Source organism: Vigna unguiculata, chromosome 6 (assembly GCF_037176805.1).
Source record: "Vigna unguiculata cultivar grain cowpea cultivar isolate G323 ecotype 2 chromosome 6, ASM3717680v1, whole genome shotgun sequence".
NCBI classification, from domain to species: Eukaryota; Viridiplantae; Streptophyta; class Magnoliopsida; order Fabales; family Fabaceae; genus Vigna; species Vigna unguiculata.
In genome coordinates this window covers 3,179,274-3,198,215 of record NC_140797.1, presented here as the reverse complement: position 1 = coordinate 3,198,215, position 18,942 = coordinate 3,179,274, and the positions used below count along the sequence as shown (strand labels likewise).

The following is an 18,942-nucleotide window of genomic DNA, read 5'->3' as shown; positions in this document are numbered from 1 at the left end:
CATTTTCCATAAATCAAATCTCCTCTGCAAATGGAGACCTCACATTCACCATCTATTAACTTGATGGTAATTCAGTAGTTAATCATTTGGAATAAAAAAAAAGTCATGTTGAATCTTCATTGTGTAAAAACTCATGAACCTAATAAGGATAGTTACAGTTCTCCAAACAAGACTAGTTTATGACTAATTAAAAGGAAACAGTCATTACTTATTTTAGTAGAGTTTAATTTCAGCAATTAGTGCATAACACACCTTTTCCTTCAAGTTGTAATTTGCATAAAGATAAGCACAAAGAAAGTTAGTTGATTTTTATTGTGTAGTTTTTATGTGATGTTCATATAGTCCCATAACAACAAAAATGGGCAGCAAGCAGGCATATCAGCCTCTATACAAATAGCCCCTATACTAAGTATAACACATAATAAATATATAGTGGCTGAATTCATTGTCTTAAAGTATCTTCTCATGTTTATAATCTGTATTGTCCATCCTCTATGCAGGAATGGCCTTGAAAATATCATCGAAACTGTTCTGATCTGCAAATATGTCCAGGAGAGACAGTGCCTGAAATAGTTCAGATATATACAATTTAGTTTATCATGCACACACTTTAAGCAAGTAAATACATGTTTGTGTGGATTCAAACTCAACATCTTAAATGTTAAACTAAACACATTAATATCTTGAAGAAATTGATGCTTACCTCAGGCACACTCAGCTCAAGACGAAACTTAGGACCATCATAGTGATGAAGAATTGGTCTGAAGGAATCCTCCTCCAGTGGCTCACAAACTTTCCTAGTAATCACTTGAACCTGTAAGCATCATGTATGGAAAATTCATAAGATTTACCAAAACCAAGTAATATGATTCGAGTTTAATCACTACTTTCGGTACTGTGAACTGATCAGAAATCATCTTTAAATCACTTTTTAAGATAATTGTTGTGAAACTCAATAAACTTTCATGGATAAATAATTAGTATAAGTTGTGTAAATATGATACAATCAATTAGATGATAAATACCTGAGCGGGGAAACGAGATTCACCAGGGCACTTCTTGTCCTCCCAAGCTACTGGATCAATATTGGTTCCTCCAAAACCTGCAGCCTGAACAAAGCCAAAACCAAGCAGTTATTATAATTGATTCATTAATTGATTTCCGAAAAAAATGAAGCATTTTCATCAAATTGAAGTGAAGCCACAGACTAAAGAAGGAAAGTATATACATACCTCGAAGATACCATGGAGTTGGTGAGTGGAGTAGTTATAAAGAAAAAGGGGCAACCCTGGAGTTATTGTTCTAACTGAATCTCTATATCGTGGAGGCAGACCTGCAAAGCACAAAAGAAAAAGAAAATGATCAACAAAACCATTTGGAATCACAAAGGAAGAAGAGACAGCAAACAGTGTGTTTCTATAATAAAATTGTTATTGATATCTCGGTGAATTCCTGAAAAGATTTAGAAAAACAGTAAGATTTGTTAAAGAGAGGGGACTCACCAAAGAGCTGTCTTTTGAGATTCTCTGCCATGGTATCGTTGTTGCAAACAAAGATGTAACCTCCAATGGTTTCATTCTTAGGCAGAGACTCTGCTGGTGGCAGTGTTTTGAATTTTTTCTCAGAAGCAGTCTTGGTGGCATCGTTATTAGTGTTGTTGTCCCCATGCTTTTTGTTGGTGGTGTTGTTGTTGTTCTTCTTGGAAGTTTTGGGTGTGTGGAACTGATCTTCAGCCTTAAAGAATGTCTTGTAGCCCTTGAGATTGGTGTTGAGATGGTGGTTGTTGTTGTTGCTGTTAAGGTTAAGATTAAGATAAGGGGAGGATGGCGTGTTGGAATAGATTCCCTTGTTGAAGCCTCCAAGAGTGTTGTTGTTAAGGTTAGGATAAGAGGAGGTGGTGTTGTTGTTTGAATAGATTCCTCCCTTGTTGAAGCCTCCAAGTCCAAGATTGTTGTTGTTTTGAGGGACAGAGAAAAGGGTTCCATTGGAATTGGTTATGTTCCAGCCATCATTGAAATCATGAGACTTTGAGGAGTTGTTGTTGTTGTTGTTGTTGATGAGATCAGTGGAACTGACATCAAAGTTCCTCCTCTGATCAGGCCTCTTGGAGCTGTAGCTGTTGCTCCAAATGGAAAAATCATTGAGAGAGAGATTGGCCAAACCAGATTCAAGCCTCAACTGGTCACTGAATTTCCAGAAGTCATTGTTGTTGTCCATGGTCAATGAACAATTGTTGTTGTTGTTGTTATTGTTGAGAGAGAGAGAAAGAGGAGATGATGGTTGGAGAAAAAGAGAGAAGAGAGCTGTTAAATAAAGATTGATGAAAGGTGCGAAATTTCCAGGAAAGTTAACAAATGGGGTAGGCCATTATTTTTTGCGCGTATAATTGTCAAAGGGTGATTTCGATACAAGGAAACTGGTAGGAACCAAATTTTATATACAAGCTTACAATTCTCTTATATTTTCTTCTATACAATTACGCATTGTCATATTTTTAGTCTTCAGATACCGAGTGTCACTGACTTTTTCATCAGACTAATTTACTGGTTTAGTTTACAACTATGATAAACTACGTTTTTTAATTAATTAGACAAAAATATAGCAGGATAACCTAACATTCTGTGAAAATTTTAGAATTATTTATAGTTAACTACCTAAAAAGAAAATGTATATGAAAATAAATGACTACTAAAATTTTAGTATACTCAAGCATAGGATGATGTAATTTATTATAAAAACTAATTATATAATAATAATAATAATAATAATAATAATAATAATAGTTTTACATTAATGTATTAGTAAAAATGCATTTCATTTAGTTATTAAATAATTTAATTATTTATTTAAACACAATAAATAAACTATTCTGAGACATAATTTCAACCGTTTAGCGAACAATGTTTTAACGACTATTATACATACAGAATATAAAATATGTGTTGGAAAATATAGTATAATTCAAAGGATTATTTATTAACATTAGTATATCAATTAATTTATTAAAATCATGTTGACAAAGATTTAGGTAAAGGTAAAAAAGGAAAAAAAATATATGAAAAAAATTGAAAGACCAATCTGATTATTGATTGATATTTGTTATAGATGTAATAAAGAGTTTAATATAAAACAATTAAATATAGAGTATAGTTTGCTACCTATTTAAGGATTAAATATGCTTTTTGTCCTTCTTTTAAATGAAAACTAGAATTAATCCATTTCAAAAATTTAGTTTAATTTAATCTTTCAACTTTAAAAATGTATAAATTTAATTATTTTAACCAAATTTTGTTAAATTTAGTTGACATTTTAAATGTGTTTCATGATAACATTTACACTGTTTGATACATTTTCGCTTCAATGTTAGTTAATAAACATGTTTGAAATATCAAATAAATTTTACAAAATTTGATTAAATGACTAAATTCATATATTTCTAAATATAAGAGACTAATTGGTCTAGAATTTTAAAGAGAGACTAATTCTAATTTTTATTTAAAGTTAAGAAATCAAAACCATATATAACCATATATAACCATATATTTAAAGTAATCTCTAAAAAAATTATATTAGTAGTTAGTGGCATATTTTGAGAAAATATTATGTGAGAGTTAAAATAAATGTAATTTAAAAAAAAACAAATATATAAAATATATTAAAATTAAAAACAATATTTTTTATTTATGTATTATTTTATATGTGTGAAGAAAAATTGGGGGTCAAAGGCTGTTATTTGTAAAGCAATCCGTCACTCTTGGTAGTTTTTTTACATTTTGTTAATTAGTCTATAAAATTTTCTTTATGCGAACCTTATGATGTTATTTATGTCATTGAGTATGTTTGGAAGCATAGGTTCTCACTCCTTTACTGAAATGCGATTCGATTTTGGTGTGCAATTATTTTTCTTTTCAAATATAGTTATTTGGATTCTTAGAAGTAAATGAATGGAATATTCAACTCTTTGTAGAGAAATAAGAGATTTATAGTTTCACAAATTTTATTAAAAAAATAATTGTGCTCATAAACTGACTAATTTAAATTTAATAAACAGACCAAATTTGAAATGGTATTCTGTTTTACCTTTTAGCCTTTGATTGATTTTTTTTTTCCATAATAGATATCAGTTTTTAATATATAGGAGAACTTAGTTTTAGTTAAAAATTTGTCATATATTATTTGTTTACAAGTTTGGTTTGGCTCTAAAATTGTTTATATATATATATATATTAATAATATTTTTATATGATGATAAATAATAAATGTGTTTTGGTGTAAGATTACTGAGATTGAAAAAAATATATAATAATATCCATCTTTAACTTTTGATAAAAAGAAAAAGGAATCTCAATAGTTTTGGTTTGTTGATTGTTTCCTAGGATGGGGAGTGTCGCTTAGCCTGAAAGAAAAAAAGTAAGTTTGACGAGGCAAAGCGCGTTTAGAAAAGAAGACAAAGAGAGCGTTGTATGTGTGGTTTTATTTTTTTTGTCGGCTTTTCTAGAAGCTGCAGTTGAGTTTCTGGTTGAACTCTGGTCCCACCTATGACTTTGAATGCAATAAAATTACTTTCTTATTTTTTCAGTTTATTTGTAACTCTTAAATTAGAAATTATATTTACATTTTTTCTGGTTAAGCACAGATTTTGTTTTTCTTTTATCCGCGATTATTATGACGTTTATCGTTTTCGTACTTTTATTCTCCTGTTTAAACAAAATCTACAATTTTTAATTTTGCATTTTTTTTCATTTTAATTAATTAAAAGGGTATTTTCAGTGAGTATTTTAGATTTAAGATTCGATTGGATCAGAGTAAAACAAATAAAAGATACTTCAAATTAAAATGGTTTTAACGAAGGGTTCTTTTTATGTCAATTTTATGTCACCCAGGTTAAAATTTTCATTAAGTTATTTATTTAGGATTTTAATTTCTCCCGCTAAACAGTTTGTTGTGAAAGTGTGAGTTGGGGTTTTTACGAATTCAAGAAATTAATTAATAGTTGAAAATTTTTTATTCTCTTGTAATTAACAAAGATTTTAAAATCTCTGTTAAGTATTGTGAATTTAAAACTCTGGTTAATTACACTACACTGAGTTTTAGAACCTTCGTACAATATCTTATGTTTTGAAACTTCCATAACATATTATGGTTTTGAAACTTCCGTAAAATATTACCAGTTTCAGAACTTTCATAAAATAACTACTTTCAAAACTTTTATAAACTACCACCGGTTTCAAAACTTCCACAAACTACCATAGATTTTAAAATTATTAATATTTTTTTACTCATCTATCATTTATGTATTCATATATTTTTTCAACCACAATCGTTTACATTTATTATGTTTTTTTACTATATTTGATGAAGTTATACATAAATAGATATAACACTCATTAAATTGACAAGTTATTTATAGATAATTAAAGTATATCAAAGTATAACAAGTAGACACATTAAAATTAAAATTCAAATACAATATTAGTAAACAAAAACTTGCAAAAACTGTCATGTGGCATGTTTATAATGTATTTTCTTGAATGCTTGGAATGTGTGGATATCATTGTATATTTTTGTGCGTGTGATTAATAAGAAAAATGAGATATTTGGTATAGTTTGGAGTGTTGGCTTGAATCTTAGAGGTGGTCAGTAACTATTAACATTGAGTTGGGAAAGGAAAAGGTTGGAGGTGAAAAATTGTGAAGTTCAAAAATAATTTTTATTACTTCTATGATATGTTTTCATTGGTTGTTAAGGGGAAAATATAGAAGTTTTGTGTTAAGTAAACAATTGGGTTTGGAAGAGATGAAAGAGCAACATGAGGTTTGGGAGAAAGGGGGAAATCAAAATTTTGTTTAGAATGTGAAGAGCAAAGAAGCATAGAGCAAAGATAGTGGTTTTGTTGCAGAAATTCCAGGTAAGGGGAGCTATCCTTGCGTATTGTTATTGTGTGTGGATAAATGTTTGAGGTTTGGATTATGAAAAGCTGAGATGTGGTCTTATGGGAGAATGGTAATTTTAGTAGATGAATCTATGGTTACATTTTGGGATTCTTAAGGTAAGGGGTGTTAAGCTTTGTTCTTCTTGATTTTATGAACGTGTATTGAGTGTGGGTTTTCTCCATAGAATTGTAAGGAAAAGTACTTTATTTTATTTTTTTTGTTTTGTGTTGATGGGGTATGGAGTAAAATGGTGCTTTCTTTCTTTTGCAAATGGTGAATCATGATGGGTTAGTGATTTTTTTTTAAAGATACATGTATATTCGGTGGTGTGGATGAATCCATGTTGTACTTTGGAATTAATTTTTTTCCTCTTACAATTTTGTGATATTGTGGTCAAGACAAATTTCACCTCTCCTCCCGCCAGGCCCTAAGTCTCGAGTTTTGGGTTCGGCAGGCACTGGTTCCCTACCACAAGGTATGACGTCCTAACTATTATATAAATAATTATTATTTGATAACAAAATATATATATTCCATTACAGTACAAAACCCTAAATATATATATATATATATGTCAATAGTTACATTTATGTAATTATTCATGAAATATTACAAAAATATGTATTTTGTATAATATTAAGAGTTTTACATCACAATAGAAGATTATCTATATTTGTAATATCTCTTAAAGATATTAATATAAATTATCCACGAGTCAATCTTTAGAAGATCCCCTAAATTTTCCGAATAGCTCTCATTAAGCAAATTCCTCTTCCACTCGTACAATAGGTACATATGAAAGAAAAATGAGAAAGGAGTGAGGTCTTTATAAGCCTTAAATATTAATCTTAATAAACTCAACAAACAATACAAGCACTAGGGGCCTAGAATTTGACCTACAACCACAAGACTCAAATTCAACTTATCATACATATGGATCCATATACAACTTTTGATTATCCATTATGAACATCAAAATTTATTTTGGGAAATGATTAGATAGTTGAGGATTTCTCATGAAAACATCAGTACAATCATAATTATTTCTTTCTTATGAATTTTAGCCATTTACAGGCCCATTAAAAAGACATATATCTCACTACCTAACCTTGGCGATGCCGAGCAAGTATCGGGTAGTCCCAAGTTTGGCCTATAAATATCCTAGTTAATGGCGTTATTCTGAACTATCCAAATACTCACCTACTTGGTAAAACTTCCTTAGACCCCACCATGGTCCCTGTCTTTCTTCCCATAGTGTACTAAATAGTGACTTCGCAAGTACAAACACTCTAACATTGGTTTTCTTAACTAATATATTATTGGACATATTCAAAGATCATAAAATGTGATGACTATCAAGTTATGTCATATTTGACCTAATAATATATATACACCATACACAAAGAATATAAAATAACAATAAAACATATAGGTAACTTTCTTTTATCCAAGCTCATTGAATAAAATAATATTTTCTTTTACTTTATTTTTATATTTTTCAAATTATAAAATAATGATAAAACAAACTAGGAATCGAAGCAAGAACTTCAAATAATTAACTATATACAAATTAGAATGTTATAAAATAAAATAAATTATAAATTAATATAAAGATTCGTGCAAAACTGGAGATAAATGAAATGAAATGAATGAATAGGACCAGTACGTAATGAGAGGTAATTAAATAAAATAGATAAACAAGACCAGTGTATAACTGGAGATCAAACTACTCATTCTCTATTTCTTTCTTTTATCCTCACGTAACTCTTCCTTTTTGTTCACTCTTTCACATTCTTATCACTTGAAACCTATTTATAAACCAACATTTTGTAAGTAATCATTGCATTAAATGTAATACATGTGCATAATATCATCTTATCTCATCTTTCCTTCATCATCCATTTCATTCATCCATTTACAAGTCATGCATGTGCCAAAAAATGAATGCATGCATTAAATGTAATGTTATTATGTATTAAGATAAGATTCCTTTCATTAATGAAGAATTATATCTTCTCTATCTTTTTTTTTCTTTTTTTATATCATTTATTTTTATTATTACTTAGTTATAATATTTTTTTAAAGCTACTTGATTTATTATTATTATTATTTATAACGTTCAAACTACATTTAGATAAAATATGAAACCTTAAAAATAGAAGATTTTCTAAATCTTATTTGTAAAGATGAGGATAAAATAAATAATATAGTTATTTAAAAGTAGGGATATTACATTTCCCCCCTCCTTTTAGGAATTCTGTCTCCGAAATTCACTTGGTTGTAAAAAGATGGGGATAAACCTCTCTCATATTACTTTCTAATTCCCAAATTGTATCACCGTCATATTGCTCACTCCACAATACCTTCACCAAAGGTATGTCTTTTCCTCAAAGTTGTTTAACCTTTGATCTCCAATCCTCACAGGAAACACATCTTAAGTAAGGTTTTCTTGTATTTGTATTATATCAGGTTCTATCACATGAAGAGGGTCAAGAATATATTTACGAAGTTGAGACACATTAAAAACATTGTGAAGTTTCAAAAGGTTTGGAGGTAAAGCAATTTGGTATTCGATAGAACAAATTCTTTTAAGGATTTGATAAGGATCGATAAACTTGGGTGTAAGTTTTCTAGATTTGAGAGCCCTACCAACCCCAATTACAAGTGTAACTTTCAAGAACACATGATCTCCTTCTTCAAACTCAAGGGGTTTCCTTCGTTTGTCATAGTAACTTTTCTGCCTATCTTGAGAAGTTTTCATCTTTTCCCTAATCATTTATATTTTATCAATTGCTTGTTGAATTATCTCTAGACCCCAAACTAAGGAATTTCCATTCTCATACCAACACAACAGGGTTTTACATCTTCTGTAACATCCTGCTAGGATATTACAGATTTTTCGTAAAATAAAGAAAATAATAAACACGTCGCATTTAATAATACCTCATTTTCCAAAACGCGGGAAATTAAAACTTTATTAAATAAATAAAGAGTACGCAAAATCCATAACTTACAAAACCAGAATATTAGAAAAGCACCCATAAGGGTTTACAACTTTATTTTAAAACCAATAAATAGAAATATAAGCATAAAACTCCCGAGTTATCCCCTCTCTATACCTAAGCTCCACTAGAACCACCTGCATCAACATCATCTGCTCACGTATACTGCGTATGCGATCATCGCCAAACATAAGCAGATAGGGTGAGCTTAACAGATAAAACATACAAAAATTGTATTAACAGATACAATCACATTTATATAAGCAACACAATCATCCCAATGAATCCCATTCTTTTATCTCATAACACTGGCCGCCACCAGGTTATTCAGGTTCTACATCTTCTAGTGATTACTTCAAGATGACTTGCTGCCATACCTATCGGCCACAACCGATAGAGCATGTGTGGGAAACCATGTTACAGATCATACACCGTAACGCTAGGTGGAGTTCCCAAATACGAACATATTTCGCAACGTCCCAAGACTACCAAACTCATCAGTGAACTATTGAGGAGGGCCTCGCCAACCCGAGCCACAACTCAAGAGTTCCTCGTGTTCATCCGCCATCCCGAGCCACAACTCAAGAGATGCTATTCCGAGCCACAACTCAAGGAATACCACGTGCTTTAACCCTTATCCCGAGCCACAACTCAAGGGATACGTGTCGAGCCACAACTCAAGGAACACCAACAATCCCACCTTTGAAGCATCACCAAAAGCATTTTAGGTCACGACTACAGAACCAACAACCAAAGGTTACAATAGTAAAATCGCCTGGCGGGGGACACGTGCTGCCAGGCGCTGCTAGCTTCCAGACCGCCTGGCGGGGGACGCGTACTACCAGGTGCACAAAGCCTCTGATTAGTTCTTGCTGCAGGCACCGCCTGGCAGAAAGGCCCTCACCGCCAGGCGCACACGACCTAGCAGCTCCCTGTTGAAAGGCTATTGCTTGGTAGAACCACTCATGCAGCTAGGCGTCTACGGTCCAGGTGCTTTCTGTTTTCACGTCTATCGCTTGGCGGATTCCCTCCATCGCCAGGCGCTGTATCAGAACAACAGAGCCTTCTGGTTTATGTTCTCTAACTCGGATTATCCAATGCTAGTAGACTTCTAGCACCCAGTGTAAAACTCGCCAAATTTATCATGTCATATCATTTTTGATAAGTTGGGCTATTTACTAATGTGTCTCCTGTAACACCCCAGATGGATGTTACTAGATAAAGCATATTTCGTAAAATTTCTTTTGGAAATTCAGACATTAATTAAAGTTCCCAAGCGCGGGAAAATTTAAAACTTTTCTCGCGATAATCCAATCATACTACTCTATCTTTATTACATGTTCGTAATAGATAAAAGCATCATAACGTCTATTACAAAATGCAGGAAAATAAAATATAACGAAAAATCTCCCATCGTCAGCCCCGCTCTGTCGCTAAGGGTCAGCGTTCTCACCTGAATTCACATCTGCTCCCACGTAACAAGTGACGTGATCATCGCCAAACACAAACACACAAACAAGAAGGGTGAGCTGAGAAAGAAAAATAATACAAACAATAAGATAATAAGAATTGACCCTCACCCAATCTAACTTAGCCAATTTTAGTTTATTGACCTTTTTATAACATTATACCCCCAATCTCATAACCTATATCAGAAAGATCCATTCACAGCCTTAGTCCTTAGGGATTATCATGCTCCCACGAACCTGTCCGCTCGTGGTCCAACTCTACGGACCTCCCCGCCCGTAGTCCAACTCTATGAACCTGACCGCTCGTAGTCCAACATGCGTGAACACCTACTATGAACCTCCCCGCTCATAGTAGCCTCAAGTATGAGCACGGAACATACGAACCTCCCCGCTCGTATCCCCACACAAAAGTACAACAAATACGGACCTCCCCGCCCACATCAATCACGCATCTCAAATCTCCGTTACGAACCTCCCCGCTCGTAACTAATCCAGCATGGCCCTGACCAAACTCTCAAGACCATCGATGTAAAATGCTACAAAATAATATATTGTCCGCACACTATTGCCTGGCATTGCCTAGGCACCGCCATACGAAGTTGCGTTGCAGACTGCTTGGCAAAAACCTCTCGCCGTCAAGCGCCAGGTACTTGCAAAAATCATAGCACATATCTCATAAATCAATTATTCATACAGAGAGGTATACATTCACAATTGAGACTATGCTAACACTTGAGTTTATTCAAGAGTTAATCATACTCGATAATTTAAATAAAGTCGCAATCATCGCCCAATAGGACATAATCTTTAACTTTTAGGAATTACACATTTTAATACTCACTTCATCTAACCCGATGTAGTCCGCATAATAGTATTTAAATACTTTAAGTTTCCACCACTGCATATACATTATATACCTTGGTTACTTTTATAATTATTAAAATCTTATACCTCCCTCCAAATAAATAATAATAAAAAACTATAATGACATATTCCTTATGCACTGTCCTGATCTATAGAACTACTGAATCCGAATTTTTCTTTGCCCTCTACACGTAATTAAACTATCAAGCATCACAAAATAAAAATCTGCACTTTTATTACAAATCCAAAACAAGCCATACTTATAAATTAAGATAAACTTTAACTTTTATATACTTTATACATTGTTCCAAAATTAAGTCAACTTAATTGATGCGAATTAAAAACACTCAATATACTAAAAGCCTATGAATTATATACATCCTATTAATTATTGATAACTAGGCAACCCTGACTACTAATATACTAAAATAATATTTCTATAATTATACCCATTGCCTTGCACTTTCACATACATAGAAAATTTACCTGCCGCATGATAGCATATTCACTACCTGTTATCCCACCTAAGATTTACATCCAATAATTTATATATATATATATATATATATATATATATATATATATATATATATATATAGAATCTTCATTATCCACACTTGACACTAAAAAAAAATATAACAAAATTTTCTTTTCACTCCTAAACCCGACAACCCCAACTTTTCACCATTACTAGAAACTAATAGATTATACAATTTAAAATCCTTGAGAAATCATTACAATCAAAATCCTATACGAATTCATGAAGTTTTAACTTTGATATACTTAATATATATAATAATACTGCAAACTTTGATCAAATGAACAATCCCCCAAAACTCCAAATTCTTATAGCATAGAAAAGTATTTTTCCCGTCCTTCACATGAAATTCATGATTGATTTTTGTGTTTAACAAAATTCTTGTCCAGATTGAGGGAACGTAACAAGAAAGAAAGAGAAAAAAGGAATGAACTTTACTTTTGCGAGTGAGAGGAAAAATAAGTCAGCATTTGAATTTATGAAATCGTATAGATTCAGAAGCATATCAATTGTTGTCGAATAAAATAGTATGTGCAATCAAATACCCAAAATTAAAGAAAACATATATTTCTGGTAAATTGATTCATGTTTGACAGATAGAGACAGAAGATGAGTCCAACACATCATGGCATGCGATTTCTATCCAACAACCACAACACGCATATGTGACGCTAAGATGGAAGTATCATCATGCAGATAAATAATCACAGAGATGAATAATCACAGCAATTTCAAAGACAAGCAAGTTAGCTCCCCTTACCTGGTGTTTTAGCTTCAAACAATTCCAAATGAATTCTTCCTTGTGTCCCAAAGTTCTCCTTCTTGCCTCCATTCCAATTCCCTTTCTGGATTGCAATTCTCAGCCCTCACTTGACACACACTATGACTCTTTATTTTCCCCACTCACTCTTCTCTCTCTCCCCAAATTCAGTCCAAAATAAATAACACAAATGATAAAAACGAGATTAATTTAAATTCAAGCTTTTATGACCATTATTTTTTATTACTGCACCCTAACTACTACCTATCTGGTTTCTCAGGGGATTTTTTCTAGATTTTTCCATCACTTAGCAAAAATATATAAAAAAATAAAAGGCATACTTTAACCAAGACTCAAACCCACAACCTTTCAACCCATTAAACATATGCACACCAACAAGCCATCACATTATTCATGTCAATTTACCCATTCGTATGAACCTAAATCATGCTGTCACATTCACAATATAATTGCAAAATAAAATAGAATTAAATAAATCTACTAATGACATGCTTAGGACTTAAACCCAAGTCCTTTCAACGTAATTAAGTGCTCTAAACCGCTTAGGTTCACATTGTTTCTTGTCTAGGATTTATCAAGGAATTCTCCTAAGGTAGTCTCAACCCCTCATTTCTTATATTCTATTAATTATTAATTTTCATAAATTTCCTGGATCTCACATTACTCCCAACTCAAAAGAATTTTCGTCCTCGAAAATTTCACTTACCAGGAAATAAATATGGATATGATTCCTTCATGAGGTCCTCCATTTCCCACGTTGCTTCTTGGGTTGCCTCATCCCAAATGACTTTTACTGTCCGGATCTCCTTCCCTCTCAGCTTCTTGACCTGAAAATCCACTATCATCACCGGTCTCACGTCCAATGTCAGATCATCCCTGAATTGGACATCATTTGTCTCTAGCACATGAGTGGGATCCGCAATGTATTTACGTAACTGGGACACATGAAACACATTGTGCAAGTTGGCTAGATGTGGTGGCAACGCAATTTCATATGCTACCGGCCCGATTCTCTTATTGATCTAATATGGCCCTATGAACTTCGACGTTAATTTCCTGGATTTGATTGCTCTCCCAATGCCTGTAGTCGGGGTGACCCGTAGGAACACATGATCCCCCGCTTGAAATTCTAGCGGCCTCCTCCTTTTATCTACATACGACTTCTGTCTACTCTGAGTCGCACGCATCCTGTCCTGAATCAGTTTGACTTTTTTCGTCGTCTGTTGCAACAACTCTGGCCCAATAGTAACTGACTCTCCATCCTTATACCAACATAGTGGGGTTCTGCATCTTCTTCCATATAATGCCTTGTAAGGCGCCATTCCAATGCTTGAATGGTAACTGTTATTGTAAGTGAATTCCACTAAGGGAAGTACTTCACTCCAACCACCCAAGTGATCCAATACACACACCCGAAGCAGATCTTCTAGTGACTGTATAGTTCTTTCCGATTGACCATCCGTTTGAGGATGATATGCAGAACTCATTCTCAGTTGAGTTCCTAGCGCTGCTTGTAAACATTGCCAGAACCGTGAGGTGAATCTCGGGTCACGATCTGACACTATACTTGTTGGAACCCCATGTAATCTTACAATCTCCCGAATGTATAACTCTGCGAGTTTATCCATTGACATCCTCAGATTGATTGGTAAGAAGTGCACACACTTGGTGAGTTTGTCAACTATCACCCAAATGACATCATGTCCTTTTACAAATCGAGGCAGGTGAGTCACAAAATCCATAGAGATACCATCCCACTTCCACTGGGTATCTCTAGCGGTTCTAGGGTACCTCCTGGCCTTTGGTGTTCAATTTTAGCCTTCTGACACACTAGACAGGCTGCCACAAAGTCTGCCACATCTGTTTTCATCCCAGGCCACCAGAATGACTCCTTGAGATCCTTGTACATTTTTGTCATACCCGGATGGATACTGAGGCGGCTTTTATGTCCCTCATCCAGAACCCTCCTCCTCATCCTCCAATTTCCAGGCACATAAATCCGATCACAGAATCGTAAGATACCATCAGCCCCCATCTCGAATTCCTTCCCCTTCTCTATACCCAACCATCCAACAATCTGTTGTAACTCGGCATCATGCACCTGCCCTTCTCGAATCTCCTCTAGAAAGGTGTTTGTAACCGTTAACATACTGCACCAGATATGATCAGAATCCAGTTGTAATCCCAAATTCATATCGCGTAATTTCTCTATCAGTTCCAATTCTTTCACCATCAGCGAAGACATATGTACCCGCTTCCTGCTCAAGGCATTGGCTACCACATTAGACTTGCCTAGATGATAGAGGAGCTCGAAATCGTAATCTTTAAGGTACTCCATCCACCTCCTTTGTCTCATGTTAAGTTCTTTCTGATCAAATAAATACCTTAAGCTCTTATGATCACTAAAGACTCAGAATTGGGAGCCATATAAGTAATGTCTCCAAGTCTTAAGAGCAAAAACTACCGCAACCAGTTCCAGATCATGGGTGGGATAATTCTTCTCGTGGATCTTCAACTGTCGAGAAGCATACTCTACCGCCCTTTTCTCTTGCATTAATACACATCCCAACCCCTGGTATGATTCATCACAGTACACTTCAAATGCTTGAGTTGTATCAGGAATAGCCAATACCGGAGTTGTGGTTAGTCTCTTCTTCATCTCTTCAAAGCATGCCTCACACTGTTTTATCCATGGGAAGGGTTTATCCTTTCGCGTGAGTTGCGTTAAAGGACTTACCATTTTGGAGAACCCTTCTATAAATCGCCGGTAGTACCCAGCCAACCCCAGAAAACTTCTCACTTCTGTCACCGTCTACGACCGTTCCCATTTCAACACAACTTCTATCTTTACAGGGTCGACTGCGATACCATGAGCCAGATTACATGCCCAAGAAATTGGACTTCACTCAGATAGAACTCACATTTGGATAATTTTCCATACAACTGATGTTCCCTTAGTATTTCCAACACCACCCTCAAGTGCACAGCGTGTTCATCCCGATCTCTGGAGTAAATAAGGATCTCATCGATAAACACAACAACAAACTTATCCAGACACTGCGGAATATGCGATTCATATAATCCATGAACATCGTTGGAGCATTTGTCACCCCAAACGGCATCACGACATATTCGTAATGTCCATAACGAGACCGGAATGCCGTCTTTTGTACGTCCTCTGGCTTGACCAAAATCTAATGATACCCAGATCTTAAGTCGATCTTTGAGAACACCCCAACTCCTCGCAGCTGATCTAATAGATCATCTATCCGCGGTAATGGGTACTTGTTCTTAATTGTGAGTTTGTTTAACTGACGATAGTCGACGCATAATCTGGAACTCCCATCTTTCTTCTTAACCAGTAGTACTGGGGCTCCCCATGGAGATGCACTTGGCCTGATGAATTTCTTTTCTAATAGATCTTCTATCTACTTTTTGAGTTCGGTTAATTCAGCGGGCGCCATTCTGTAAGGGGCGACAGACACCGGACCTGCCCCAGGGATGAGATCGATAGTGGAATCCACATCCCTGCTTGGGGGTAATCCAGGAACTTCGTCAAGAAACACATCCGCAAAATCAGCCACCACCGATATGTTACGGATCTGCTCTTCACTACTCTTTTTCTCTGACTAAGCTATCATCATGAAACAGGTAGCTCCCTCTCTCAGTTCTTTCATAGCTTCTTGAGATGAGATCAATTTTACCCCTTCAGTTTCTGGGAATATCAATCTGCGCCGTCCACAATCCATTACCACATGGTGATTGGACAGCCAGTCCATCCCCAATATCATATCCAAATCCTCCAACGGCAAGCAGATAAGGTTCACCTTGAACCTACGGCCCGCCACCTTGATCGAGCATCCATCATAACTAGTATTGGTTGTAACTTGCCCAGACGTCGGTGTCGAGACTACCAGCTCGCATCCCAAGTCATGAACTTCTAATCCCAACCTCCCCACACATGCATTGGAAATAAAAGAATGCGAAGCTCCCGAATCAAAAAGCACCCATACATTATGACCCATCATTACACATGTATCTTGTATAAGATTACCTGATCGGTTTGCCTCGGCGCTAGTTAGCGCAAACACTCTCCCTGCTGCTATTGGCCTCTCTGTAGAGGGCAACTATGGTCGTGGCTCTGCGACTGTCTTCTTATTAGGGCACCTGTCTGCAAAGTGGCCGGGTTGATCACACACAAAGCACTTTCGCCCCCCTCCACTATTCCCTGCGTTACGAGCAAGTCTGGGACAGTCTCTTTTTAAATGTGCTCCCCGACTCTGGAAACACTTCAACCCTGGTGACGACATCTGAGGTCGATTATAAGGCTTCTTCTGGTGTCTAGCCTCTACAACATTCCTTTGCGGTCTGGCTACTCGACTAGGCCCCATCTCTAATTGTTCCACACTTTTCGCTTGTTCCACCAAGAGAGGAAATTCTCGGATCCTGAGTGGCACCAGAACCCTGAGCAGTTCATGTTGTAGACCCCTCTCAAATTTTCGACAACGCCATTCCTCGGTGATATTCTGTGTGTAAAACCGCGCCAGATATTCAAACCGGTTAACGTAAGCCTGCACAGTCATATTACCCTGCAGTAAGGTCAAGAACTCAGCCTCCCTCTCATGCTTAGCACTATCTGGAAAATACTTTTCCAGCAACCTCTTTTTGAAATTCTCCCAGCTCACTTCCTCCTCCCTAGTTCCCATCTGTTGCTGCATGCCAACCCACCAGTATTCTGCATCACTCACCAAGAGAAAGGTGGCATAGGCCAGCTTCTGTTCATCTGAGCAGCCTAGTACATGGAATATCTTCTCGCACTCCCTGATCCACGCATCTGCGTCATCAGGAGTGGCCTTGCCATTGAATTTGGCTGGTTTGTGCCTCATGAAATCGTCCATGTTGACATGTCGTGGTGCAGGCTGTGGTAGCACCACCTGTTGCAGCTGCATAGCGTCAACCAATCGGTGAATAGCATGGGCAATTTCATCAGCTGAGTTATTGGCACCAATTCTTCTACCTCTTCCACCAGCCATTTCCTAGTTTCTGGAACATAGGTATCATACACCACTATAATTCATCTCGGAAAAATGCATTAGCAATACACACCATGCAATAAAACACCCCAGATGGATGTTACTAGTAAAGCATATTTCGTAAAATTTCTTTTGGAAATTCAGACATTAATTAAAGTTCCCAAGCGCGGGAAAATTTAAAACTTCTCTCGCGATAATCCAATCATACTACTCCATCTTTATTACATGTTCGTAATAGATAAAAGCATCATAACGTCTATTACAAAATGCAGGAAAATAAAATATAACGAAAAATCTCCCATCGTCAGCCCCGCTCTGTCGCTAAGGATCAGCGTTCTCACCTGAATTCACATCTGCTCCCACGTAACAAGTCACGTGATCATCGCCAAACACAAACACACAAACAAGAAGGGTGAGCTGAGAAAGAAAAATAATACAAACAATAAGATAATAAGAATTGACCCTCACCCAATATAACTTAGCCAATTTTAGTTCATTGACCTTTTTATAACATTATACCCCCAATCTCATAACCTATATGAGAAAGATCCATTCACAGCCTTAGTCCTTAGGGATTATCATGCTCCCACGAACCTGTTCGCTCGTGGTCCAACTCTACGGACCTCCCCGCCCGTAGTCCAACTCTATGAACCTGCCCGCTCGTAGTCCAACATGCGTGAACACCTACTATGAACCTCCCCGCTCATAGTAGCCTCAAGTGTGAGCACGGAACATACGAACCTCCCCGCTCGTATCCCCACACAAAAGTACAACAAATACGGACCTCCCCGCCCGCATCAATCACGCATCTCAAATCTCCATTACGAACCTTCCCGCTCGTAACTAATCCAGCATGTCCCTGACCAAACCCTCGAGACCATCGATGTCAAACGCTACAAAATAATATATTGTCCGCACGCCATTGCCTGGCATTGCCTAGGCACCGCCATACGAAGTTGCGTTGCAGACCGCTTGGCAAAAAGCTCTCGCCGTCAGGCGCCAGGCACTTCCAAAAATCATAGCACATATCTCATAAATCAATTATTCATACACAGAGGTATACATTCACAATTGAGACTATGCTAACACTTGAGTTTATTCAAGAGTACTCGATAATTTAAATAAAGTCGCAATCATCGCCCAATAAGACATAATCTTTAACTTTTAGGAATTACACATTTTAATACTCACTTCATCTAACCCGATGTAGTCCGCATAATAGTATTTAAATACTTTAAGTTTCCACCACTGCATATACATTATATACCTTGGTTACTTTTATAATTATTAAAATCTTATACCTCCCTCCAAATAAATAATAA

General features: G+C 35.7%; 2 protein-coding genes across 2 annotated transcripts; both read right to left on the bottom strand.

Annotated features, from left to right (window-relative positions):
• Window positions 1-283: 283 nt before the first annotated feature.
• LOC114188270 (DCD domain-containing protein NRP-A-like) lies at window positions 284-2,297 on the bottom strand. Its single transcript, XM_028076863.2, has 5 exons — window positions 1,503-2,297; window positions 1,233-1,333; window positions 1,026-1,109; window positions 704-814; window positions 284-564 (listed from the first exon to the last, which is right to left on the bottom strand). The coding sequence occupies exons 1-5, from the start codon at window positions 2,215-2,217 to the stop codon at window positions 493-495; spliced, it is 1,083 nt and encodes a 360-aa protein (XP_027932664.1). The 5' UTR covers window positions 2,218-2,297; the 3' UTR covers window positions 284-492.
• A 14,417-nt stretch (window positions 2,298-16,714) lies between these two features.
• Window positions 16,715-17,620, bottom strand: LOC114187814 (uncharacterized). The gene has a single exon (XM_085674691.1). It carries the CDS (start codon window positions 17,618-17,620, stop codon window positions 16,715-16,717), a length of 906 nt encoding a protein of 301 aa, XP_085530817.1.
• Between the last annotated feature and the right edge of the window lie 1,322 nt (window positions 17,621-18,942).

What these genes read in the sequence shown, in the direction of transcription:
- LOC114188270 (XM_028076863.2), bottom strand. Translation starts at nt 2,217, where the DNA reads ATGGACAACAACAATGACTTCTGGAAATTCAGTGACCAGTTGAGGCTT. An exon ending in TCTCAAAAGACAGCTCTTTG is followed by an intron (nt 1,334 to 1,502) that starts GTGAGTCCCCTC and finishes TGTGCTTTGCAG; the next exon opens with GTCTGCCTCCACGATATAGA. An exon ending in AACTCCATGGTATCTTCGAG is followed by an intron (nt 1,110 to 1,232) that starts GTATGTATATAC and finishes GGCTTTGTTCAG; the next exon opens with GCTGCAGGTTTTGGAGGAAC.
- LOC114187814 (XM_085674691.1), bottom strand. Translation starts at nt 17,620, where the DNA reads ATGGCTGGTGGAAGAGGTAGAAGAATTGGTGCCAATAACTCAGCTGAT.